Below are 26572 nucleotides of genomic sequence, written 5' to 3' on the forward strand. Positions count from 1 at the left end.
ATTCACGCAAAGGATCTGCCCTCGGACCATAAGCCGAGTGCTCCTCTCCCTACTGGGCTCCCACGTGGGACCCCAGACACACACTCCTACTAGGAGCAGGCCGGACTCCGGAAGTCAACGAACAATCTGCAAAGGATAGAATCAGGCAAAGGAAACGAGCGCCAGGTTGTGCTTTGCCGACAGTCCCTGCAAGCCAACCCACTTGGGAACCGGCTCACGAAGAAGGCACGAGGGAGGGACGAGGGCTCATCCGGCGTCAAGGAAAGCACGGCAGCTCCAGAGACAAGGCCCTACCGTGGAGAGGCCCCTGGGTCTTGCAGGCTAACCGCCCTCCTGGGCGTTGACAACGTGGGCTCCCGTACGCAGGGTCAATTTACGCCTCGTGGTCCTCCCCCCGGGGCCATTTTCCTAACCGAACCTCCTTTCTTCATTAGAACCCGCTGGCTCCTAGGCCACAAACTTAGAATCATCCACTAGACCAAAGAACGTGCCCAGTGCCCTTGGCTGTGCACCTGTCGCCTAAGCTTGGGCGTCCTCACTCACGCGCACCGTGGGGAGTGCTCACGCTCCTTCCACACGTTCCAGCCTGCGGCCCCCTTGGACATCTCGACCGACTACAGGTTCAAACCAAAATCTGGTCAAGTGTTAAGGAGGAGGGACTTCCTTCCTACCCTAAGCGCTTGCCTTTGACCAGGAAGCAGCAGAACTGGGTAGAGACTGGAAAGGTAGGGCCACCGCCACCGATGCCGTCGCAAAGTCACCAGAATTGCCTTGAAAGCTGAATTATCCACGTGCCAAGAAAGAGCCATCCAAAATCGGTCCCGGCAGACGTGAGGAAGTAAACCCCGACCGAAAAGTGAGATCTGTACTTGCTTAGAACCGAAGGGACCGCCGCAACCAAGAGTCCTACGGGCGCTGGGGCACCTGGGTGGCTCAGCGGTCGGTTAAGCATCGGACTCTCGGCTTCTTCTGGCTCAGGTCAGGATCTCGGGGTCATGGGATTGAGCCTTGAGTTGGGCTCCGTGCTCAGTACGAAGTCGGCTTGAATTTCTCGCCGCCTCTGCCCCTCCCCTCTGCCCTCTCTCTCTCAAATAAATATTTTCAATAAGTCACTTGGATACAGGCACCGTTCCCTTGCGACATCCATTTCTACTATAAAACGCCCACTCAACGGAGAACCAGTCACCCGAGCTCCTCTACACCCTTCGTGTTGTTTCATCCTTCCACGTCTGTCCATCGGGGGGGCGGGGGGGAAACGGAGGCTTCCGCAGAGCACGCTCACCTCCGAGCCAAGGTGGAGCTCCTGCCTGCTCCTCCTCTGCCTACACTGGCTGTGACCCGGGAGCCCCTGGGACTGCCGTGAGCTGCAGAGGGGTCTCCTCCTGCAAGTCTTTAGTGCAACAGGCAGGGGGTGGCCTTCCAGGACAGGTACACCTGGGGCCATCAGGGTCTACGAGCCTCCTCTCTCTCTCTCTCTCTCTCTCTCTCGGGAAAGTCTCTTGTGTCTCAGGCTTTGCATCACGGGTCAGTAGATGGAGCCCAGCACCTGCTACCCTGGGCCTTCCCTACGTCGCTCCTGGGCCAGCGGAGCCACAACAGACAGGTTCCCGCGTGCCTCCTCCAGGGACGACATCCTGCTCTACCCTAGAGCTGGGGGTGGCCCAGCTGGCCGACGCGTGGGCCAAATCCAGCCCATCGCCTGCGTTAGTAAATAAAGTTTTATTGGAACACGGCCACGCCTATCTGTTTGATTTTCACTTGGCGGGGCAGGGTCGGGTGGCCGTGACCCAGACCACACTGCCTGCAGTCCTAACTTATTTCCACTCTGGCTCTTGAAGAAAATCGTTCCCAACTCCTGCTTTGGATTGTGTAGCCGGTAAATGGTGACTATTTCCAGATACTCTCTGGGCTGGAAAGCGGCGAGCTTGGGGGAGGCCAGAGTCACATTTTAAGAGCGCTCAGCTTGGAGGCCCTGGTTCATTTTATCACGATGAAGCACAGCTCATTTTATCACAATGGGGAGAGGTTTCAGTGGACCTCGTGTCCTTTTTTTTTTTTTATTTTTTTTTTTTTAAGGAGGAGTCCTAATTCTCTCATTGCTCTGGAAGCCCAGGGAATCCTTGGTCTCAGGTGTAATTTGGGAGGCCAGGTTCCCAGTAACCTGCAGATAATAAATTGGGACGACTGAGACCTTTGTTGCTAATGGCCCTGCCTTCCCACTAGCTTGCCCAGGGGCCCGCCGGGTGCCTGGGGCTGGGAGCTACTGCGTGAGAGCCCATGCCCATGACAGACGTGCTGGTGTCTCCTCGCTCGGCCCGGCCTCCCCGCGTGCTGCCGACTCTAGAGCTCCGAAGGGCAGAGGGGGTCATGCTCTTCTTACTGCCTTTCTCTTCAATGCTTCCCATCAACCCGACCCCGGGCGCACCAGAAGACACCGGCAGAGCAAACTCCGCTTGCAGGACTCAACACATAATGACCCCCAGCCATCTGTCTCAGGTTTGAAAGGCAGAGAGCAAGGGCGATCTGGTTGCTTTCCAAATCCACAAACTGGGGTGAAACATGCTCCACGACCCTGCCATGCGGCCAGCCCTCCAGGTGCTGCGTAGACCAGCCCGTGCGCTGTCTGGGGCACACAGAAGCCCGCGCCGCCCGTGCTCCCCGACCTGCAAGCTGCTGGCTGGCCCAAGAGTTCGGCAAAGTTTTTTCCAACAGGACGAGGGGGGTTGCCCGCCTTGTCCTATCAGTGGATGTGAGCCCTGCTCCGGCCTGCCCTTCCTCCCTAATTAAATACCCATGTGGCTCCTGTCCCATTACGGGACCGAGGTCAAATCCATTCCAACAAACCTGAGGGCACAGCCAAGTTCTTTAATGGCACTCAATGACCTTGCCTGTCATGTTCTTCAGCAGAACAAGGAAATGCGGGCTATGCCTGGAGTCTGAAAGGCACCTCAAGGAACGGACGCTTTAATCGCAGTGGTAGTTCGCCCGGTGGCGTCAGGCCCACAGCGGGATCCGACCTACTCTACAAGCAACCGCGTGTGTCCTCCAGCTCCACCCAAGAGGGCTCCTCCTCGGGATCTCCCCTAGTACATCTCTGACAGGCGGATGCGCTACGCTCTACGGAAGCACCCCGCAAGGTTCACGCGCGGGCTCCAGGACTCTGCTGCCCACCGGGCTGGGCCGGCCCCTCTCTTCAACTCTCTCTTCTGAACCAAAGTTGGAAACGCACTGGCTCGGAATGGGCCGGGCTCACGGGCCAGGAACCCAGGTCCGGGGGGCCAAGGAACGTAAGACCAGAGGTGTCACGGTCAGGAAGCAGGAAGCAGGCATGCAGACCCAGGGAGCCGCCTGGAGGTAGAGCCTACGACAGGGATATCACCCACAGGCTTCAGGGTTCGGCGCCACCTCCTCCAACTCGCCAAGCATGTGTCAGAGTAGCTGCGAGCTCTGTGGGGAGTCTGCGTGATCCGAACAACATTTCTACTGATGCTTCTTCAAACACTTTTACAACCCATGAGAACAGAAACAGACGGACATTAGCTCCTCCTACAAGCCTGTTTCTAGGGGCATCAAAGTGGGGATTTGGGTTGACTAACTAGACAAAAATCAGACCCCAAACTCCCCTGAGATGAGGAATACCGGAATAATTCTTTGCTTTGACAAAGCCCAGCTTCTCGGGGGAGACCAGGTATCAAGCTGGCGGTTCCGCATGGAAATCCATATCCACTTTGAGTGGAGCAGAGAAGAAGGAACAAACATCAGAATATTTGATTCCTCGTGCCAACATCATTTCCACTCTTGCAAAGCCAAGCCAAGGCGGCGGGGGGTGGTGGGGGGCTCGGAGTTTTTGACTATTATTTGTGCTTCTTGCAAAGCTAGAAAGACAGTGAGGTGGACTGTGAGAAAAACGCCCCCCACATGCCCATTCTGTACCCAGTGAGGCTTCAGTCCCCCCCGCCCCTAGATACTGCCCCTTAGGAAGGATGGATATGCCTGGCCCTCATGCATCCTGGGACACAGAGCAGCCAGAAGGAAAATAAGAAGCGGGCTTTGCTTAGGGTGGGCCAGGTACGGGAGTGGAGGAGCGAAGACTGGGCAGGGTCAGGCTCATCCTGGAGGCAAGAGGATGGTGCCCCCGCTCCGCCCCAAGCAGGCACAGGAGCCAGGCAAAGGCCTTCCCTGCCTGCTTCTGAGCTCGAGCAAGAGGACAACGGAAGAAATGAGGCCCAAACGAAGTGCAGAACTTGTGCTCTCTAAAAATAGGCAGTTTACGGCCAGAGTTTGTTTTGACATCTTACCGTGAGTGCAAAGGAGAGCACATGGGCCCGGACCCTGACCTGGAGGGAGAACCACGGCGCCTGGTCCCGGCCTGGCTGGACTCAGGGTCCTCCTTCCCCCTTTCGAGCGAGGGGCCAGGATCTGATGCCCGATGGCCTAAAGGTTAACCAAGCCAAGTTTTTTGCACAAACCCTGGAGCTGTCAGGGGTGTGTCCTGAGCTGCTGCGTGGGGAGGGGGCCAGAAGTGCCTAAGGGGTGCCATTCACAGGGCTGGGGCTCACGGGACGCACGCTCCCCCTGCCTTCCCCTCCACTCTCACCTGTGCAACCTGTGCAAAAGGACACCAGTGGGCAAGCTCCTGGGAGGCAGAGGCGAGCAGCCTTCCTACTGCACTGAGAGGAAGATGGGGAAATTAATAGGGGTGACCGGAGCTCATTTCAGTAAGAATGAGCTTATGCACATGCCAGGTTTTGATCGTTTCTGATGCATGAATTCCTGGCAGGAACTAGGGTCCGCCATAGGTATTTGAAAGAAGGGAGAGTAGGCTTTAAAAAAAAAAAAAAAAAATCCCCCAAACAACAATAAAAGAAGAAAAGTCACAAACTCAAAACAACCAAGAAATTCAAAAAATTAAAAAAAAAAGATTTAACATTGCTTCCCCAGGGGGGAAAAAAAAAAAAAAGAAAGGGGGAGGGTTGGGGAGAGGAGGAAATTGGACTCACATAAAACCCTTTCCTCAAAAAAAACAAAAACAAAAACAAAAAACAACCTTTTTCTCCTTCTTTTAAATATTGTTTTTAAGAGCTTCAAAAAGTCATGAATTGTATGTGGGTAAAAATAGACCTGGGGGGGGGTGCTGGTTAATGGAGCCGTGTGAATCATTCAGCATAAGGAACTGTCAATATTTTTTTAAGCTGTCAGAAATCCATTTAGTGATTTTTGACAATTCAAAAAAGAAATATGTGTATATATATATATATATATCTTTCTGACTGCTTGATCCGGTTCTTAGCGAATTAGGGAAAGAGAAGGTAAAAATACCCATTGAAATTGTGAACCAAGTCCAGCTTCCTGAATTCTGCTCCGCACTAAACGTTACCATCAGAATTCAGAGCTTAGGAAGTAACTCCTTCCCTCCCTCCCTTCCTTCCTTCCTTCCTTCCTTCCTTCCTTCCTTCCTTCCTTCCGTCCTTTGCTGTCCTCGGCAGGTGCGGTGCGTCACAGACATCCACTCCTAGGTGAGACGTGGAGAGGCACCACCATCCCTCCTCTCTGGCCAGGATATCCGGCGACGGGGGATAACACGCGGGGCCTCCTTTCGGGGAGGAGGGGAAGGCTTTGGGATACGAATACCTGGGTGCCAGGGGAATGTCTTTGATCCTCCCCGCCCGCCCCGGCGTTCATTTGATCCTATTCTAGGCTTCAAATTTATTCTTAGGTTTTAAGATCTGGAATTACTTTGGGGTAAACCATATTCGGGGAGGAGGTAAAGAAGTGCCAATTTGCTAACAAGACCAGGCAGGCCCAAGTCCAAGACACACGGGATCACAACACGGCTGCCCCAGGGATCTCACAGCGCACACGTCTCGTCAGAACAACAGGCGGACAGGGGGGCGGAAGGCGAGAGGAGGGAGCCGAAGCCACGGGAGCTGTCTAAAGAGGAGGCACAAACACCCCGAAACAACCTCCCGCGTCGGAGAGGGGATCACTTTATTTCCATAGCGTGGTCAGCTCGTGGGATAGGATCTTAGTGCCCCCTGCGCCGACACAAAGGGAAGTTGAAGGAAGCGGGTTTGGCTTTAGCGAAGCAGAAAGCAACGGTCTCTAGCCGTCTTACGCGGAAGCTGCTAATACTGACGGGTTTGCGAGTTACCGGGTCTTTTTGTTTTTGCCGTCCGTACATTCGGGCCGTTTCCCGGGAGTGCGGACCCCGACCCGGAGGCGTGAGTGCGAGAACTTCCAATGGAGACCGACCCTGGTGATTGTCTACACTGCACATACAGCATCGCTGGGGGGCTGGCACGGTTAGTTAGTTCAAACGCGTGCCAACGGAGGCGTCTACCTCGACTTTTTAAAAACGCACGATTCGGCACTGATGTTTCGGGAAAGGAACTAAAGGAAGACGATTCTAAAACTTACCACACAAGTCTGGCCTCTTGATACATCCAGAATTTGCTGTGCTACTGGCAAGTCCGTTAAAGGCTGCTAAGCCATCAGAACTGTAGGCCCTGAGGACCGACAACATGTTCAGCGGCTTCTCCAGGCCCGGGGGGCCCCGCTCCGGCTTGGGCAGGCCCGCCGAGGGGTCCTGGGCTGGAAGGAGGCCCGGGCCGTGCCACTGCTTCTCGGGCGCCTGGGGTCCCGGCGACACCAGTCCCTGGACGGGCTGAGGGGCGCCCGCGGGCAGCAGGCCGTCCCCGCCGTCGCCGCCGCCGTCCTTGCCGAGGGCCGACTGGGGCTTGCTCATCATCTCGGGCTCCGTTTCCAGATCCTCTTCGTCGTTGTTCTCCCCCTTGGAGGAGTCCATGTCCTCGGAGGAGGCAATGTCGGAGAGGTCGTCGGGAGCGCTCTTGTTGGCGGTCTCGGGGATCAGGATCGGGGCGTCGTCTTCCGAGTGGGCCTTCCCGTCGGGCTCCTTGCCGGCGCAGGAACCGGGGGCCCCCGAGCCCACCAGGCCCGGGTAGACGCCAAACTGCTTGTAGAAGTCTGACGGGAAGTTACAGAACGCGGGGTCCACCAGGCCGGGCCACGCGCCGCTCTTCGGCTCCCCCAGAGTCTCCTTGGCGGCTCCTTGGGCCGTCTTCTCGGAAGCAGCCTCCAGAGGCCCAAGCATGTTGGAAAGGGCCATCTCTTTGCTGGACTGTACGGAGGGCAGCAGGGCCGCTTTGCCGGCCTCCCGGGCTTGGTCCTTGCAGTTGACCGTCACCCCGACGGCGCTGTCTTTGCGCTTGGCTTTGCCCAGGTGGTTGGCCTGCAGGTGCAGGGCCATCAGCTCCATGGACGACGTCGTGAAGGCGCAGAACAAGCAGCCGTGCCACGCGATGCTGTCTTGCACGGTCACCGACGAGCCCGGGAGCGAGGCGGCGTCGGGCCGCACCGACAAGTCTAGAGGCTCGTACTGAGATTTCTCCGACTTCCTGGGGCCCGCCTTCCCGCCGGCTTTGTCCTCACCGCCGTCCGGCCCGTGCACCTTCGTGGAGGGAGGGTCGGACAGGGTCTTGTCCTTCACGTCCTTCTCCTTCTTCAAGGAGCTGAGGACGAAGCTGTCCATGAAGGCTTGCAAGGACCCCTGGAAATTCACACCGTTGTTCACGATGCTCTGATACGCTCTCCCGATGTCGGCGAAGTGGGTGCTTTTGGAAGGCAGGTCGGCGCCCTTCAGGGCCTCCGAAGGGGCCTCGGGGGCCATGCCGCTGGCCTGGCCCGAGTGGTCCGCGGACGAGAGCACTCCGGCTGTCCACTGCTGAGAGGCGGGGCCGCCTCTGAAGTCGATCCCGGGGAGGCCCTTGAAGGCCCCCCTCAGAATGTCCGGCCGGATGAACAAAGCGGCTTTGCTGGGCAGCTCGTCCCGGTGGTCTTGGCTGGGGGGCGGCCCGGACAGCGGCCCGGCTCCATTCTGCCTCTCCCGGTGATGCCGCTCGAGGTGGTATTTTAAGGACGCTGACTGGGTGCCGGCGTAATCACAGTGGGGACACTTGTAGGGCTTCTCACCTGCAAGGTTTCGGTACAAGGAGAAAGAGAGAGAGCGTTTATCTCATTTTGGTGTGCTGAACAGGGCTAGAAGGATCAACATTTGTTCTTGGAAACAAAGCAGCTCAAACTAATAATTAGTTGGCGAACAACTGTTTTTTAATAGAAGAATAATTCGTACTCTTAAGCTTTTTTAATGATTTTGTACCATTTGGGACTATTCAGGAATGACATACTATCTACACACAATTAGCTATCTTTTTCTTTATCTAACATGTGAAAACGGCTGTAGATTTAAAAGCTATGATTATGAAAATTAAGCATAATAATTTCAACCACAGTGATCATTAAAAGTAGAAGTTTAAAAAGACAAAGTATGTAACAAATGGGTGGTTGCAATATTTTGTGTATACAATAGCTCTAAAATTTGTTTAAATTATACACATGGAAACCATTTTTAAACCTAAAAATTTTATGGCACTGTTACGCAAGACTGAAATGAATGATTTAAGTCTTGCTCTGCAGTAAATCATGGATATAATTAGCAAATGGCATACTGCACAAGTAATTTATCATTATTTGGAGGGCACCATTCCAGACGAGCTCAGATATCTGCAGACCTACTGCATTGTTTCTAAATAAAGAACTATAAATACCGATTCTATAAAATATTAATACCATTACGGTGCATTATGATTGCAGCATGTAAAGACATATAGTTAAGATAAAAAGCAGTCAATAAAACTTAAAAGAAAATGAGTAATAAAAAAGGTACAAAATATATTTAGTTTCTGTATTTGAAATTAACATTATCTACTGGTCTTTGTAGCGCCTTAAATTTGTACTAATGGCAAACCTAATGCTCCGGTAGTAAAATGTGTAATTTACCTATAATAAGCGCTTTCTAGAGAATAAAAATAGCTTTAAAGAGTGTTTTTAAAACATATAAGATCATTTTCATGAATTAAATATTTATTTAAATTCAACACCCAACTTCTATTGTTCTTTCCGCCACGGAAAAGGCACCGTAAAACATACAACGTGGACCTGCCCGCATTGTGGCGTCGAGGGAGGGGAGGAGAATAAACAGACGTGGATTGAAATATATTCCAGGAGTCTGTTCGCGATCCAGGGTCTTTTTCTAGACTTTGGGATTGGAAGAGCTCTCCAGAAGGCGTGGGTCTGTGGCCGTCCGTTAGCTTATTCCCGATATCCACCAATTTTTCCTCCCGGGAAACTCCTTTCGGCCCCCCCCACGCCCCCCACCCCCACCCCTTCCTCTCTTCTAGCGTAAACCAGACTGATGTAAAGAGCAACAGCGCGTCATCGGTGAGCGGTGCATCCCCAAGATACCCCACGTGCCTCGGCGGAGGCCCCGGCTCCCAGTCTCCACGGCGTGGGGCGCTGGGGGGCGATGCAGTCGAGAGGAGGGGAGAGGGACTGCTGGGTGCCGCACACAGGGGGCCCCCCAGCCCGGGCTCTGAGCAGGGGACTCCACGTCATCTCCAGATTTCGCGTTGGAACCTTGGAGAAGCCACGCCTGCCTCTTCAAAATGTTGGCTCTGTGCGCCTCGTCTGCTCCCGCAAGCCGGGGACGGGCTGCCCTGGACACATCAGAGCCGGGCAGGGGGCCCAGCTGGGAACGTGGTTCCCTAAGAGCAAAGGTCCCAGCCGTGTCTGGCTAGACCAGTGACAGCACCGGGCAGGAAGGCTCTATCCCCTTTGAGCTAACGGGGGCCCTTTTCCCCACTTCTTGGAGTCAGTCCCTGTGCTGGGCTCAGATTCCCTCCGGCCGCGCTGTGGGGACATCTGGTCGGAGGCGAGGGACCCCGCAGTGGGACAGGCGCTGCCGGGCTGGCCTGGAGGCCCGGTGGCCAGCTGGGCGGGGGTCAGGCTCGCCAGGGGACAGCCTCACCGGGGACCCGGCATCCTGGCTCCGAGGCCAGCGGGAAGCCGGGACGGCCCCGCGGCGAGGGCCTGCGGAGGTGAGGCCTGCGGGCTCTGGGCGGCCCTCGGGCTGCGCGTCACAGATGCACCTGGAAGTGAGGAGGCGCATCTGGCAGAGGGTCTGCGGGGAACGCACCGGGCGTTCATGAGCGGGGGCTACGGAGGTGGGCTGTGGCCTCCAGGCCTCGGGGGGCGGGGGGCGGTCTTCTTACTCGGCGGTCCCGGGGGGTTCCGGGGCAGAGCAAAGACTACCGCCAAGGGGAAACGGCCTGGGAGCTTTAAAAAGGGCTGCTACCGGGTCCCACCTCCACCTCCAGAAGTCGGGAGTGACCTGGCGCGGGGCGAAGGCTGGGATTTGGGCTGTCAATGCCCCCCCCCGTGGGCCTCTGGGGAGCCCGGGGGCAGCAGCACTGGAGGGAGCTCCCCGGGGCGGGCCCTGGCACGTGGGCCCCGTGGGACGGCTCAGCCGGGAAAAGGCGCTCTGCTCGGGAGCCTGCGGAGTGTCTGCAGGGTCCTCCCAGGCGCCAGAGCCCCCACGCTACTTTGCACAACGCGGGGCACCCGACTCCTGTCTCGGGGACTTGGCTTCCTCATCGTACAACGTGGGAAGGTGGGGATGTCGCGTCCCCTACGGCTCACGTCGGCTCTGAAACGCACGTCAAGAGCAAAACCCGGTCTCCTGAGTGGGGTCGGGGGCCCATGTGCACATCCGTGTAGGCACCACACACCCAGAAGCAGGCAGATCCATTCACATACCATGTGGGGTTTTTTTTTTTTAAAGATTTGATTGATTGATGATTGATTGTATTATAGAGAGAGAGCACGAGCAGGGGGCAGAGGGGAGCCACAGGCAGAGGGAGAGGGAGAAGCAGGCTCGATCCCAGGACCCCGGGGTCATGACCTGAGCCCACGGCCGACTCCTAACCGACTGAGCCTCCCAGGCGCTCCGCCACGCGATGTTTTGATCGAATGAATAATCCCCTTCCATCCTCCGAGGAGGGCAACTGAATGAAGAACCAGCTCCCGTTGCGTTTGGGGGAGACTGATCCCAGGGTTAGTAAAGCAAGGGGAGTTCACGCACATGCACGCCACACGCACACACGTCACAGCCCATCACACACACAACAGGCATGTGCACACGCGCACACACCCCCATCCCTCGTGCGTGAGACGCACACAGTACAGGGAGAGAAACTCTTTGTTCGACCCATGGCTCTTCTGACGTCCAGAATAGGGGGCCCTGGACGGCTCAGCCGGTTAAACGTCTGACTCTTGATTTTGGCTCAGGCCATGATCTCGGGGTCGTGAGATCGGGCCCCACATCAGGCTCTGGGCTGGGCAGTGTGGGGGGAGGGGAGTCTACTTGAGATTCCCTCTCTCCCCCGTCCCTCTGCTGCTCCCCTAGCCATGCTCACGGCTCTCTCTCTCTCTCTCTCTCTCTCTCTCTCTCGGATGAATAAATAAATCTAAAAAAAAAATTAAAAAAATAAAAAAATAAGGTCCAGACTAGGCCTCAATCTCCACTCTCCAGGGAAAACAGGTCATGGCTGAGAAATGAGATGCTCGTTCTTAGCATTCGAGTCTCCCCGGGTCTAGGCCCTGCTGGATTAAGGGCTACGTAGTGAGCTTTCCAGGGCTGCTTGGCTGCACGTGAGGCACACAGACTCCGGAAGGCCCTCCTCTGGCCTTTCTCTAGCTCACGCTCCCGCCGACGAAGAGCCCCTCTGCACGGTTCCAAGCAAGGTTCCATGTCCTGCCGGGCTCCTAAAGGCTTTGTTTGGGGGCTGCTCCCTTTCACCCCCATTCGCCACGTAAATGCTCCGGAGCCAACCTCCAGCGGGTAAATCCACCCCTTCGGATCTGTGTTTTAAAAAAGCAAACAACAAAACCCTCGATTTTATTCTCTTCACAACCCTGAAACGGTCTGCACGACCACTGCTGCTCACCCTCCCCGGTCCCCGAGACGGTGCGGGGACGCTTCAGGCTACGGCTGTTCCCCACCGGCAGAGTCGGGCACGGACTCATCTGGGGCGAGCCTCTGCTGGATGCTGCCCAGGAGGAGGCCCCCAGTGGGCACCCGGCTGGGCCCTCCCCCGAGGGCACGTTCCGGAGCCGGGGGTGCAAGCTCCCGACTCCAGCCTGGACTAAGCAGAGGGGACGCCTGAGGTGGTCAAACTCTCCTCTCAGGTTTGGTGGCCGACCGAGGCTGAGCGTACCCGCGCTGAGAGCTGCGTCGTAGTCAGGGTATCTGTGCCGAGCTCCCCCGAGCGTGCTGGCCTCACTGTACCCAAGCCCCAGGCTCCTGCCGAGGAACAGGTCCAGGGGCCACCTCGCCCTGCACCACCCCGGACCCAAGCTGCCCCGCCAGCGGCTCCGTCTACTTGAATGATTGGCCACTTAGGCCATAGGTTGGCCCGAATCTACTGGGAGGATCAAGGGGGTCGTGGGTCCTGTAGCCACCTCCGTGATGTTTGGGATCCGCTGTCTTTTCGTCTTGCCTGTTGCTGGAGCCAGATTCTCAGGTGTGTTCGGAGCCGGGTGGATGGCAGGAGTGCACGAAGGAGCAGAGGCAAGTGGCACGCGGCTGTCCTAGAGGGCGGCCGCCACCGACACCCGGCCGCTGGGGACCTGAGGACCTCTATGGAAAGCCCCACATCGAGGTTTCTACATGTAATATCTTGGCTTATTTTTTATTTTTTTTTAGATTTATTTATTTATTTATTTATTTATTTATTTATTTATTTATGATAGACATAGAGAGAGAGAGAGAGAGAGGCAGTGACACAGGAGGAGGGAGAAGCAGGCTCCATGCAGGGAGCCCGATGTAGGACTCAATCCCGGGTCTCCAGGATCGCGCCCTGGGCCAAAGGCAGGCGCTAAACCGCTGCGCCACCCAGGGATCCCCAATATCCTGGCTTCTTAAATACAGGCACCTGCTTTAAAACTTGCAACACCGCGAGGACCACAGTCCCCTAGTTCTGCAGACCGGGCCTGGACGGGGCAGCCCCTTTGGAAACCCGCGTCTTGGGGAAAGGATGTCTTGAGCTGTTCGCCCCCTGAATTAAGCAGGTTAGTTACGGGCTCTGGTGGGCTCCGCTGGGGAAACCCCTCACGGTATTTTAAAGGAATAAGACGTGGGCACAAACAACACACTTCTAGAAAAGAGACTTTTTGCCAGAAAAGACATCCTGGAATCTAAAAAAAAAAAAATCGTCATTTCATCACTGCAACAGACTAATGAATTACTGGAAACGTCTCACATTAGCGCAGCTAGCCACGGACACGTGGCACAAGATGTATATTCAACTTTGGGATAACACTGATAACTTCTCCCGGTCTCTGTACCATAAATTTTTAGAAATATATGACCGAGTGGTTTAATTAGTTCATTGTACCTATTTTTACACGAGCGCGTCCTTCATCATTCTGAGCCTGCCCTTTGCACTCCATCGGCCAAAGGAACCCTCGGCGTCCCGGGGACTTACTCCGGCACCACCCGACCGGGGCCGGCACCCAGCGGCGCCTCTCCAGGAATAACAGGTGGATTCACATAATTCTCCTTGGAAACCCCTTCAGCGAGCTTTTAAGGGGCGTCCCATGCGTCCAACGCGCACGTTCGTGTGTGGCGTGTGCTAAACCTCCAAAAGCGTTTCGACTTTTAGGTTGGGTGACGGGATATTTTCCCGTATTTGCATCCTCCACTCGGTATTTATTTAGTCTTCCTACATGTCTTTACTTAGTTAATACCAGGAGAGATAAATATGGTGGTGCCTTTGCAGCGAAGCTTCAGTACATTAATATAAATTGTACACTAATTCCCCCAAAGCATATATATGTTGTAAACCTGAAGACTTTTCACACAGCTGCTTATTGCTAAACAGTGCCTTGTCCAGAAGGGGACAATCTGTGTCTCTAATTGCTGTCACTGAAGCCGAGATTCATTATGTGACTTTCCCATTAAAATGTGAGCATTAATTTGTATAATGAAATATCACCCACTGCAGTGTTCATTAGCCATGCCCTACTGTATACGGCACATTGTTAGCTACCTAGAAACTGTAGTTAATTTCACTAATGGATATTTCCCTACTTAGTGTTTGGTAGGAAATTTATACTGTAACATTACCTCTTAAACTTTTAAGGAAATTTAAATTCAATCAATTATTTTCAACAAAAGTTTGGGATGTCATTAAGGCAGGAACCGCAAGGTTGGGGGGACTGCGCAGGAATAAAATGGGCTTTTAGCTCATCTTAGAAATAGGAGAAAAATGATAGGATTCTAGTTCAAAACAAAAAGGAAAAAAAAATCATCTTTTGGGCAAGATCTTTTTTTTTTTTTTTCTTTTCCATCATTATTCAGGTGGCTGTTCCCCCACTAAGGACAACAATACATGTTCTCCTTTTAGGGGGAAGAAAATTGCGAAAAGCGCCCGTTTTAACCGATGTATTTTTGGGTAGTTGACACAAGCCTGCTTAACTTACCCAGAAGAGGAAACAGAGACGCGCACCCGGTTGGGCCCGCTGACCTCTCACCCCCACCCTCCTCTATCTACCAGTTGGTGCTTGGGACGTTCTTTGAAGATGAAACAGGCGCTTTTCTAACCGGCACCAGCACTTTATCATCTCCTGATGTGCAGAGGCATTCCACCCCCCATCCCACCCCATCCACCCCCCATCCCGCCCCATCCCGCCCCATCCTGCGGCCTTCCACACCTCCGGGGGCCACGGTGGCCACTCCTCTGCCTCGCCGCCTCCCTGACCTCTCTGTGCGGATGGGGAAACTGAGGTACACAGGGTCGAGAGGCCTAGGCCCTAAGCCGTTCTGAGTTAGGGGTAAAGGAAGAGCCAGGGTGTACACTACTCCCCTTGGAAATCGCCGGGAGGCTGCGTCAACACACCGTGTGGGTGCAAGTCACTTCCCTTCCTCCCGCGGGTGATGGTGTGGACACACGCTGTCAGAGACATGCTGGATTAATTCCCCTAAAACAGGCCGAAAACATCTACCCAGGGAAAATAAAAATATTAAGTTAGCGCAGTGGTCAAGAGACGGGTCTGGGGTGCACCCTACGGTTGATGCTGGGCAACTGGAAGTGGGACCTTCATGTCTCTGGGTGGGACCCGGAGGGTTCATGAGGGAAGGCTCATGGGGGGGCGGCTCGGCACGGCCCAGCCCGCGGTGACACCGTTCCTACCACCCTGTCCCTCCTGGCTGCATTTTTCCACCGCCAGCCAGCGGCTAGCAGGCCGTGTAGACACGGCCTCGGTCAAGAGGCAAGCGGACTCCCGGCCCCTGCCCCTGGCGGGTACACATCCCTTTGGGGGCACCCCAGGACACACAGTGGGTCCTAGCGGGCCAGGGAAGCCCTGTCTGGGAACAAGCCTGCCAGCCGGAGCCCGCAGGGCACCCCATCCAGTGGCTGCACCACGGAGGCGCCCGGCCCGCAGGGGTGAGCAGCGCTGGGGGGGGCCCACGAGCCCACCCCGACCACAGCCGAGAGCCCTTGAAAACCACCTCTGGCTTCCCTGTGCAAATCCACTTTCATAAAGAGGTTCTCAACTCAGGGCCGGACCGGTGCATGCCGCACATCAAAACCAGATTAATAAACCACTCGCATAATTTGAGAGGGGAAAAAAAAAAAACTAATGAGATTTATTTTTAATTAGTCCCTGAACTTTCGTGCCTCCAAGTTTTCATGAGTGAGGTTGCTTATTACATTTCTCTACGATGGTCATTCCTGAGACAACAGGAGCCTCCCGGGGAACCCAGCACACAGGTGAGCCGCCCGAGGGGGCCCAGCCCGGGGTCCGGGGCCAACACGAGGGGTGTCACACCCGTCCGGGGCTCGTGGGTGGGCGGGGGACACACCGTCGTCAGACTTTCAGAAGTCCATCAGCACTGGGCCCTGGGGGCGGGAGGGAGGGGTCTCCCCAAGCAGGGGCCGGACGAGGGGCCCAAGCGGGAAAGAAGGACGTGCACATCCAGGTGGCCCGTCGCGAAATGAGTGTCCGGCCTCGGCAGGGGGCGGCCTGAGGGGACATCCCTGGGACGGCTGGTTTTGTGTGTCTGCTGGGCCGTGGGGTCCCCAGACATTCACGCAAGCGTGTTTGGGAAGGTGTTTCTGGAGGAGGTGAGCGTGTGAATGGGTAGACTGGCAAAGCCCCTCGGCCCCCCCAGCGTGCGTGCATGGGGGGGGCTGCACAGAACAAAAGGCTGAGTGGGGGAGACTCTGCGCCCCTGCCCGTCTCCCAGCGGGGACATCCACCTTCACCTGCCTTGGGACGTGGGCCTGGACTGCGACGGGTGCCACGGGCTCCCGCGGGCGCTGCCTCGCCGACTGCCCGTCCTGGGGCGTCTCAGGAGCCCGCTCCTCGTCACGCATCTCCCTGCACGTATGATGCATCATTGTGTTATACGTAATAACATGTCACAGAGGCTTAGAATACACCATCCGCAGCATCCCTCTGGACACCCCGACCCATCCCCTCTCCTCCCTGAGCCTGCGCCGGGCTGGCTGCGGGATTCCGATCCTGGCACGCACGCTAGGACGTGTGATGGCAGCCTGGTGTGCCCGGGGCGGTGTCTGCAGCAGGGTAACGCGGTTCAGCCCGCCCCTCCCCACCCCCGCATGGGGGCAGCCCGTGGGCTGTGAGGGTCGTGGGGTCCTCCACGTGCCTCCCTCGGCCCCGCACGGATCTGGCTGCCGGGGGCGGGGGGCGGGGGGTGCAGCAGAGACAGCGCAGCTCCCGCAGGCCCCCCCCAACGTCCCGGTGTCCAGCGCCGCCCGCCTGCGGCACCTGCTCAGCCCCTTCCTGATGAACAGGTGCAGGGGGGAGGAGGGCCGTACCCGAGTTAATGTAGTGGGGTTAAAAAAGGAAAGCGGTTTGTGTCCGCGGGTGTTCTACGGTCAGGACGGCTCGTAAAGATGGAGTAGGACGGGAGGGCGCAGCCGATGCGCCGCCTCGTATCCCGACCAATTAAAACATATTTATTACACGCTGGATTTTTAAATGTGCTCATACGGGTCCATTACCGGAAAAACTTCAAAAGGCGGTATTTGGGAAAACGTGGATTCCGCTGCAGGGACTGCGGTCCGCTGGCCGCGCGGGGAGGAGGGCGAGGCGGGACGGGACGGCCCCGGGCCCGAGCCCCCGCGCCCCCCGCTTATTAACAAATAACTTGATTCTGGTTTTCGAGTCCTCGTGTAATCTACACTCGAACATGGGCGTAATGGATGTTTATGCGGGTGATTTGGAACGAGTAACACTTTCTGTTCCATTCAGACGCACGCCTATAAGCATTTTCCAAGTTCTTTGTTCTTTGATAAAAAGGAAATTGATCTTTATCTGGTTACCATTCTGCCTTCTAAACACTCCAAATGCTGTTTCCGACGGGGGGGGGGGGGGGGCTGGTGGTGTGATGTTTCCATGGCTTCTTTCATTTTCTCCCTTATTCTGGGAAGTTTCCGGAACGCCTCGTCTTGCTTCTCTCATGTCTCCGAAGACCACTGGCCGCCAGCCTCAGAAGTTTGTGAATCAGAGGAAGCAGAAATTTGGGGGGCAGCGGGGGCGGGGGGGGGGTGGGGGAGCGGGTAGGGAAATGCCGTTTCTCAAGCTTTAAAAGTCCGAAAAGCAGGACCCATTTGCTTCCGCCCACGTCCGGCAGGACTCCCGCCAGGTTTGGTCCTAATTTACCCGAAGTATTCACATGTGCTGATGGGCCGGCCGACGGGAGGGAGTTGGGCCCCGCGGGGTCGGGGGGTGCACGGTCCCTTTCTTTCCGGCAGGGCAGGGCAGGGCAGGGCAGACCACGCGGCGGGGAGCCACCCCCCGAGGAAAGCCTGGCCCCGGGGCCTCGGGACCCTCTGCAGGAAGGCTGCTGTCACAGGTCCGCCCGGCCGAGGGCCACACTCCTGCACACACCCCAAGCACGGGCGCCCCACTGGACGGCCTCCCGCCTCCTGGCAGCTGTGCCCCTTCCTGCCCCAGCGGCCACCACAACCCCGGGGACCCCGAGAGACCCCAGGGGAGGAAAGTGGACATGGGCGTGATCCGAGAAGGCCCGCCCTCTGAGCTGTCTCGTCCCGAGCCCCGTCGCTGGGGAGGCCTCGCTGAGAAGGGGACTGTGGTGCCAGACTCTGAAAACGAAGCAGCCACCCCGTGTACGTGTCCGGCGGCGAAGCACGAAGACCCCTCGCGGAGGGAGCACCTGGGGAACAGGGTCCTCCACCTGCAACCACAGCCCGGCAGCCGACCTGCGGCCTCCCACGGGGTTGCGTGTGCAGGCTGCCTTCCCAAAGGGCCCTACAGGGGCTTGTCCCCTCCTCCAGGCCCCCTGGCACAGTCCAGAGATCCCGGGAAGAAGGTCGCTCACGTATTCTCTCCTCTGTTGTGACACGCAAGCTTTCAGACGCATCTCTGGCGTCCCTGCTACCTGTAAGGTGCCCCGGTGGGTCCCCGGGGTTCCAGAAATGACAGCCATCGAGCACACGGACAGGTTTGCTGCCCTCACATTCGACGTGGGGAGACGAACAGCGCACGGGGAAATGAACAACGGAAGTGAACAAGACAACTCCAGGAAGTGCTAAGTCTAGGAGGAGAATAAACAAGGGGGATAGTGTAGACCGGGTGATCAGACGAGGTCTCTCCAAAGAGCTCACGCGTAGGCCGAGCCCCAGTGACCACCTGGAGGAAGAGCCATCGCAGGCGGAGGGCACGGTAGGTACAAAGGCCCTGCGGCAGGTGCTGGCCCTCTGCACTGGGGGAGCCAGGAGGCGGCCATGGGGTTGGAGGGAGATGGTGAGGATGAAAACGGAGCAAGACGGGTCAGAGCCTCAAGGAGTGATGGAACCAGGTGCACAGTTTCAGAAGATCCCCTTTGCCCTGGATGACTGTGTGACAGACGTGCCCCGGGGCAGGGAGGGACGATGGTGATGCTGAACCGCAGCCCAGGCCGTGAATAAAGACGGCAGCCCAGGGCCCGCCGCCACCTGTTCTCAGGGCTCCTCTCGGCGTCAGGGAGATTTGCGGGCACCAGGTGAGGTTCCAGGTGTGGGCCTCCTTCTCTTTAACCGCACACTGCACACGAGGCCCGCGTGCACTAAATATCCTGCACAACCCCGAGCTTTATTGATTCCTTGGGAAATAGACCACAATTATTTTTGAAAATAGATGGCATATTTGTCTATCCTCTGAAGCAGCTCATACTCCAATAGATAAAGTGTCAGGAGAAAAATCAAAGAAAATGGAGGTGTCCATATCTCAGATAGATTTTTTTTTTTTTTTTTGTATTGGCAATGTGCAAACAACTAGCAGAAAAGCTAAAGAAGAAAAAGAAAAAAAACGACCGGGGGACAAAGCAGATAGACCTCCCCCCACCAAAAAAAAAAAAAAAAAAAAATTTAAAAAGCCTCATTTCAAGCGATGAGATGGAAACAGGAGAACTGACCGCAGCAGCCCACCAGCCACTTCATGTCTTTGGGTAAGGGCACCTCGATTCTTGTTCGGAGCAGGCCCGGTGGAGAGCCCGGGGTGCAGGCAGGTGACCCCCAGTGGGGAAGGTCGGAAGGAGGCTGCTCCACTCCCTTCCACGCTCAGAGTCTGAGAGCCGGGCCCTCGGACTTGGCACCTGCTAGGCCCCCGGTCAAGGTGGGGGCGTGAGGGGTCCCGCTCAGCATGCACCTGAGCCATGGGGGCACCTGCCGTGCAAGGACGCCGCTCGGGAGGCTGGCTGCAGAGCCGAGAGCCGGGGCGCAGGGCCCCTCGTCCCCGTGGTGCTGTCCCTGAGGCCCGTGGCGGGCGTGGGGGTGCCGGTGGCCACACGGAGGGGGGGACAGGGGGGAAGGACCTGGCCGGGAGCACGGCCCCGCTCCATGCTGCGCGCCCGGCCGCGCGTCTCACCTGTGTGTATCCGCAGGTGCACCTTTAGGTGGTGGGATGTCCGGAAGGTCTTCCCGCAGTACGGGCAGTCCTTCATGGCCGAGCCCAGGCTCCTGTCGCGAAGCAGCGCGGGCTGCTGGACGCCGGCAGCTCTCCCCGCCTCCTCGCCGATGTCTGCAGCGGAGGAGAAACGTTCTCACATCACTTCAGCACGTCAGAAGCTGTTCGCACCAAAACTGCTAACACCACACAAAGTTAAACATGTCAATACCACACCTGTCTATTTCATTCTTTAAATTTGACAGAATGCTGACAATTCATGTATTTTCTTGTTATTCTCTTAAATTATTTCATCTTTCCCATCATCATTTTAAGCGGCATATGGTACCTTTATATTGAACTGAATTAAACCAGAAAAGAAACAGCTGTGTCAGCAGCTGGTTAGATTTCTTCTTTTGCTTAGCTCCTATTAAATATTTCTTTTTTCCAAAAGTTTAGAAATGTTGGTGTTTGTTGAATCTGATTAATTTGTAATACGGACTAGCTGGAGAGCTCGCTATAGGCTCGAGATCACATTTGCATTATATCTAGCAACAGATGAAAAAAAAAAAAAAAAAAAAAGACGTGTCTCGGCCGAGTCCCGAAGACATGCAGACATACAGCTATTTTGGGACAGGAAAGACAATTATCCACAACTGATCATTTCTTCCTTGTAGAGCCTGGTATCCATCGCTGGCTGCTGTAATCTTATGAAAGGGAGAAGAAAAAGTATGGAAATGCGATTCCACAATTAGCCCGTGATAAACATATAGTGACATATTCAAAGTCATGTGCAGAAACTCAGCTGCAAAACTCCCATAAACTTCGGGGAGAGCAGTTAAATCTTTGTGCAGCGACTTGAGAACTTCCCCTGTAAAGTATCAATACAAATTTTCCTTCCTGCTGTTATTTGTTATGTAACCCAAACCATTAGAAAATGGAATAAAATTTACATACGGCTGCCTTCTGCACAGAAATGATGGGACATAATAGTAAATAAAACCGTGAAAATATCTGGTGGTTGGAGGATATGTTACTGCAACACCCGAGGCCCGACATCACGCTGCCGGGGAGGCGACATCCAGGGAGCGGGGCAGGGGCCGGGGATCTGCGTCGCTCAGGACCAGAGGCCCCAGAGCCCTCTCCTCTGCACCCCCTGGGGTCCCCGGTGCAGCCCCCAGCCCACCCGGGGCCCCGTTAGATCCACTAGGACAACAAGGGGACCTTCCGAGATAATAAGCAGACCTGTGGGTTCTGCAGAGAGCGGAATAAACAAGATTTGTACCTTCCAAGCAACGGAAAATGCAAATTGCCTCTAGTCCACAACATCCGTTCCCGGTGTTCTCTGCTAACAGCCAAAAGGGACAAGCTTCCAGGCCACGCACAAGACGGGGGCAATCGCACTTCATTCCTATTTGGAAGTTTGCTCCAAGCCACCGTGCAGACCCTGGGCTGCACGCATCCTCTCTGCGTTTGGGCTGACGCACGGCGATCGCGCCCCCCTGCGAAAGCCCCTCGAAGGCTCACTTCTGATCCCATTCTCTCCAGCTCCTCCAACCACCCTCGGAAGGGCCATTCAAAGGGTTTAATAGTCTTGCATTTATTTATTTATTTATTTATTTATTTATTTATTTATTTATTTTGCCCTCATAATGTTGCACAGGTAGGAGGAAACGGGTCCGCCGGCATCTAGAACTCAACCCCCCCCACCCCACCTCCGCCGGAACCAGCTTTCTGGTCGTCCTCAGGAACGTGGCAAGGTGGCTACTGAGTCAGGGCGGGCAGGCACAGGAGGGTGTCGCCACTCTGCAGCAAACAGATGCCCCCTTGCAGTCACAGTGGGGCACCTCCATGGCCCCCAGGTGGACTCCACCGGGGGCTGCTGCCACCAGGTCGCGGACAGCCCCGGAGAACAGAGGCCAGAGGCCAAGCTCAACTCCACCACGTCCTAGGCTTACACAGCTGGGGATGCCACCTCCTACCCACCCTCTCACCCCAAACGTGTTGCATGTGTCCCCTGAGCTTTCCTGTGATGGGATCCTGAGGCCAGCCTACCCTCACAAAGAGCCGGATTAAAACCCTGCCAAGTGCTCCCTGCAACAGAGTGAAGATTCCTTATTTAAGTTAGGAGGCCCACAGCTGTCGGTTTGATTTATAAGAAAAACTAAATGCCCCTGGATGTTGGCTTCAGGACAGAGGTAGTAGGGAGGTGCGGGCTCTAGACACTAAATTCCATGCAAAGGGACTCCCAGGTGGCTCCACGGTTGAGCATCTGCCTTTGGCCCAGGGTGTGATCCTGGAGTCCAGGGATCGAGTCCCACATCCTGGGACTCCCTGCATGGAGCCTGCTTCTCCCTCTGCCTGTGTTTCTGCCTCTCTTTCTGTGTCTCATGAATAAATAAATAAAATCTTTAAAAATAAATAAATTAATTAATTAATTCCATGCAAAGGCCCGCGTTGCACGATCGGCACGTGAGCCCCCTCCCCAACATCTTCCTCCAACGGAGCCCACCGTGAGCAGCGGAAAGACGGAGCCGACGAGGAGAGTGGGAGGGGGAGACCGTGGAGGACACGCTTCTACTGTGGCTTCTGGTGAGTCCTTGTCCAGGGCCTGGAGAAGGCCCGTGTGCCACTCTGGAAGGTTCTACGGAAGCCGAGGATGAGCGGTGCCTCACTCTATGTCAGTCTAAGTGATGGCCTGTATCTGTTTCCCTTTTATCTTTTCTCCCTTGGACATGTGTGGCCCAATAAGAAGAATAAATTTGTAAGATAAACAGCTTTCTTTGCAGATTTTAGAGTCTAATCTTCGCTTTATGCAGAAATGGTGTTGTTTTATTTTGTTTTGTTCCGTTTTGTTTTTTTGGACGGCCAGGAGGCCCATGGCATTCGCTGTTAGACTAATCCAACTAGAAAAACAAACTCTGAGCTACGATGAAGGGGAGTTGTGGGTGGTCCCAGGAAGTGTCCAGAGCGGCTGGACGCCAAGGACGGCGGCGGCGGGGGGAGCCGGGCCGCACGGCAGGGCCCGTGGGTGAGCGGTGGGGGGCACCGGAGCCTGCGTGGGCAGGGGCGAGCACAGCGAGCCAAAGTCGGTCCAGCCACGCCGGGAAGCCAAGGGCAACGACGCGGCTACTCTCGGACGCCTTCTCTACCCGGAGTCCGGGAGCACGGGTGGCGGTCCCTCTGCAGGACTCGCCAGGGGGCGTCCCCACCCAGGCTCTGCCGAGGGCCCCATGGAGCCCGCCGGGGATGCAACCCCAGGCCCGGTCACAAGGACCAGCCTTCCCGGCCTCTCCGGCCTCTCCAGGAAACAGGAAGAAAGGAAGAAGCATCGTAAAAGTCACAGCCATCATCCTTCCTGAGCCTGCTTGTGGATCAGTTCCAGCTTTTTGAAAAAAAAAAAAAAAAAATGTCCTTTTCCTACAAGCTGCACTATTTCTTTCTCCTGATCAGACACTTGCTCTACGTGGTTTGGGTGGAGGAGGGCGGATGTGTGCCCGGAGGTCAGCCCCAGGCCCATCGTGGGCTCCTCCTTGCTCACCCATGGAGCAAAGCCGGTCAGTCCTGGTAGCTGCTAGGAGCGGGGGCGGCCCCAGGAGCGGGGCATCTGGCCGCAGGCTGGGTGGGTTCCGAGCCTCACGCGATGCGGAAAAGGTGGAGAAATAACTCCTAGGACCCCTGTCTCTTTTCTTGACTCTGTGAACTATGAGATCTAGTCTCTACGAGTCCATGTCTTGCAGGGCTGTTCCAGGGGGACACAGGCTGCATGTATGACCCTTCCAGGGTCTCAGCTTCGGACACGTGGATGGTTCACTTGTCCCCAACACCCTGCAAGCTTTCTCCTGTCCCTACGAGCAGAGATTGGTTTGCTAAAGAGGAGGGGATGGACCTCATCACGGCAAGCTGTGCGTCAAGTATATGCTATTTGGGGGCGAGGGGTCCTAGGACAAGACCTCCCTGCTTTGGCCATCTCCGGGTCACAAACCATGCCTTCCACGTTTCCACGTGCTGCTGCTAACCCTAAGGCGGGCCCGGCATTCACAGGGGAGGGGAGGAGGGAGGAGAGAGGAGGACCCAGGGGGATGAGAAATGGCCCCGATCCTCTTAGGAGCCTCAAACTCAACCGAACCACAAACTGGCAGCCCTGGACAAAGAATCAAATGCTTAGGAAGACAAACAACGTTTCAGAAGGTAAAGCCCAAACACACGCAACGTACTGTCAGCCGCTGTCCGAATCCATCCTTGAAGCTGGCTACCTGCTGCACACGAGTAGGACTGAATTTACGGAGCCTCATTAGACACTTAACCTTATCTATCATCTATCTATCAGCTATCAATCATCTATCATCTTTCTATCTATATCTATCACCTATCAACTATCTATCAATCATCTATCATCTATCAACTATCACCTATTTATCATCTATCGATCATCTATCTATCTTCTATTGATCATCTATCCATCATCTATCTATCATCTATTTATCTATCATCTATCGATCATCTATCTATCCATCATCTATCTATCATCTATTGATCATCTATTTATCTTCTATCATCTATCAATCATCTATTTATCTATCATCTATCGATCATCTATCCATCATCTATCTATCATCTATCATCTTTCAATCATCTATTTATCTATCTTCTATCATCTATCATCTATCATCTATCACCTATCTATCATCTATCAATCATCTATCTATCATCTATCGATCATCTATCTATCCATCATCTATCTATCATCTATCGATCATCTATTTATCTATCTTCTATCATCTATCTATCATCTATCATCTATTTATCTATCATCTATCTATCTATCATCTATTTCTCTATCATCTATCATCTATCTGTCATCTATCTTTCTATCTATATCTGGAATGTAAAAACTTATATTAATGAAATAAATTGGTGTTTTAAGGGGAGATCTCCCCTCCACCCGGTGATCTTTAAACATTGAGCTTCCACGGTGCGTACTTAAAACAGGCTTGTTTGCCAAGAAGGCTGACCTGGAGAGTCAGGAGGCAGCATGTTTTCCTTCTGGGTTCCGGCCTGTCCTAAGTAAAGCGCTTCACCCCCACCGCCTGCCCTGGTTCCATCTGGCCCAGAGGACGGCACCCCTGACCCTTCCCCTCTGGCTCCTGGAGTCCTGCAGCGCCAGAAGAGCTCCAAACCCACCCCAGGCTGTCTTCACCCACTGGCCTCTTTGGGGCCTTCATTCACCCAGCCAAGCCTCAGGCTGAGCCAAATAAGGAACCAGGGATGGTCTTAGAGAGCCGGGAGGAGAAGACAATGAAAGAGACAGGGCTCCTAAGTCTCTCACGTGCCCCTGACCTTCCCCAGCCTCATTTGCACCAAGCTGAGACCAAGGACAAATCCTGGCCAGTGGCCGGAGGTGACACGGAGGAGGGACGGTGCACGGCCGCCTCCCCCTGGACCCCTCACCACGGTGACCTTGAAACACATGGGTGGGGGCGGCAAAATCACAAACCAGAGGATGGCGGGTCGCCGAGACTCCAGGTGGTCGGCAGCCGCCCCACGCTGGACTTTGCATGGAAGAGGAAAGAGAGCCACGGAGATCCGCAGGGGGAGGCCTCACCTGCCCTGGTCCCGCAGGCAGTCCCACGGACAACCGAACGAGGCCGGGAACAAGTGCCAGGGAGACCAAAAAGGACAGAGGGAAGCCCGACAAATGAGAGCAGAGAGGGTTCCTCTCAAAGCGTGCATGTGTGACTGTCCTCGCTCCATCCCGCCAAGGCGGCCTCACCCTTCACCTGCCCAGAAGTATATTTTGCAAACATTTCCGTTAAAAAAAATTTTTTTTTAAGCTCTGCTGCTGCTGCTGCTGATGATGATGCTGAGTCCACGCGGCAATGGGAGAGTTAGCCCAGCAGCCTCAGCTGGGTGGGGTAGGTGTTGGGATCCCTGAGCCCTTACTACTTTATGGCATAAAATGCCGCGGCGTTTTAATTTCTGGGGAACTTCTTGTGTAGCAGAAAATGCATTTTCCCAGGTGAGTTGTGCAGTTAATTCTGAGTGTCTGCCTTGTGCAAAGAGCATCTCAAAAGCACGGCTCTCACTTCATCAATGAAGAAGAAAACTACGCGGGGAGTCGAAGGGGTGAGCAGAACACCGAAAAATTGCATCTTTCTTAATTTCCTTGCCCGCAGATAACCACCGCTTTACACTCTTTCCAGGAAATAGCTAACACCTTAGAGAAAGGTCCGAAGGAATGTGTACTTCCTCTCAAAAGCTTCACGCTTCCCCTTATTTTGAAAACTTTAAAATTAACAGAAGCCGGATAAAACAACGATGACCGGGGGGGGGGGGGGGCGGCGGGGGGGGTAGAGACTCCTGGTTCGGCGAAGACTTTTTATTTTAAAAAACGACTTTGCCAATTAGTAGTACGCGCAAAAATTATAACATTCCCGTAAATAATCCCACTTAACTCTTGGGAGACAAAAATCGTGTCCCGAGTCCGTATGAGTCTGGTGTCTCGGGTTCATCGAAGCTCCCTGTTATGATGCCATATATAGTCATGTTAGACAGTGAGGCATGAATATGGATTGGCCAAAGTATTTGTTTAAATAGAGAGCTATTTTAGAAAAGGATGTCCACTTGTGCAAGGCCGCAGCCAGTTCCCGTTGGGCCCTCAGGACCAGGGCCCGGGGCCAGGCTCCCCGGCAAGCCCGGCGCTCGCTCGTGAGCCAGACTCCGTGCGTGGAGGTGGAGAGGG

General features: G+C 55.1%; 1 protein-coding gene across 13 annotated transcripts in view; it reads right to left on the bottom strand.

Moving 5' to 3' along the window:
* Positions 1-26572, bottom strand: part of LOC119863924 (zinc finger protein 536) — a 428184-nt gene that overhangs the window by 142319 nt on the left and 259293 nt on the right. For 12 of the 13 annotated variants that reach the window (XM_038529524.1, XM_038529520.1, XM_038529525.1 and 9 more), the window contains 2 exons: positions 19813-19965; positions 6418-7989 (listed from right to left, as the gene is read on the bottom strand). In XM_038529524.1, coding sequence (XP_038385452.1) covers positions 6418-7989; positions 19813-19965 — 1725 coding nt within the window. The remainder of the gene's footprint in view (positions 1-6417; positions 7990-19812; positions 19966-26572) is intronic. The other variant, XM_038529526.1, reaches the window with a different exon arrangement.

This window comes from Canis lupus, chromosome 1, assembly GCF_011100685.1.
Source record: "Canis lupus familiaris isolate Mischka breed German Shepherd chromosome 1, alternate assembly UU_Cfam_GSD_1.0, whole genome shotgun sequence".
NCBI classification, from domain to species: Eukaryota; Metazoa; Chordata; class Mammalia; order Carnivora; family Canidae; genus Canis; species Canis lupus.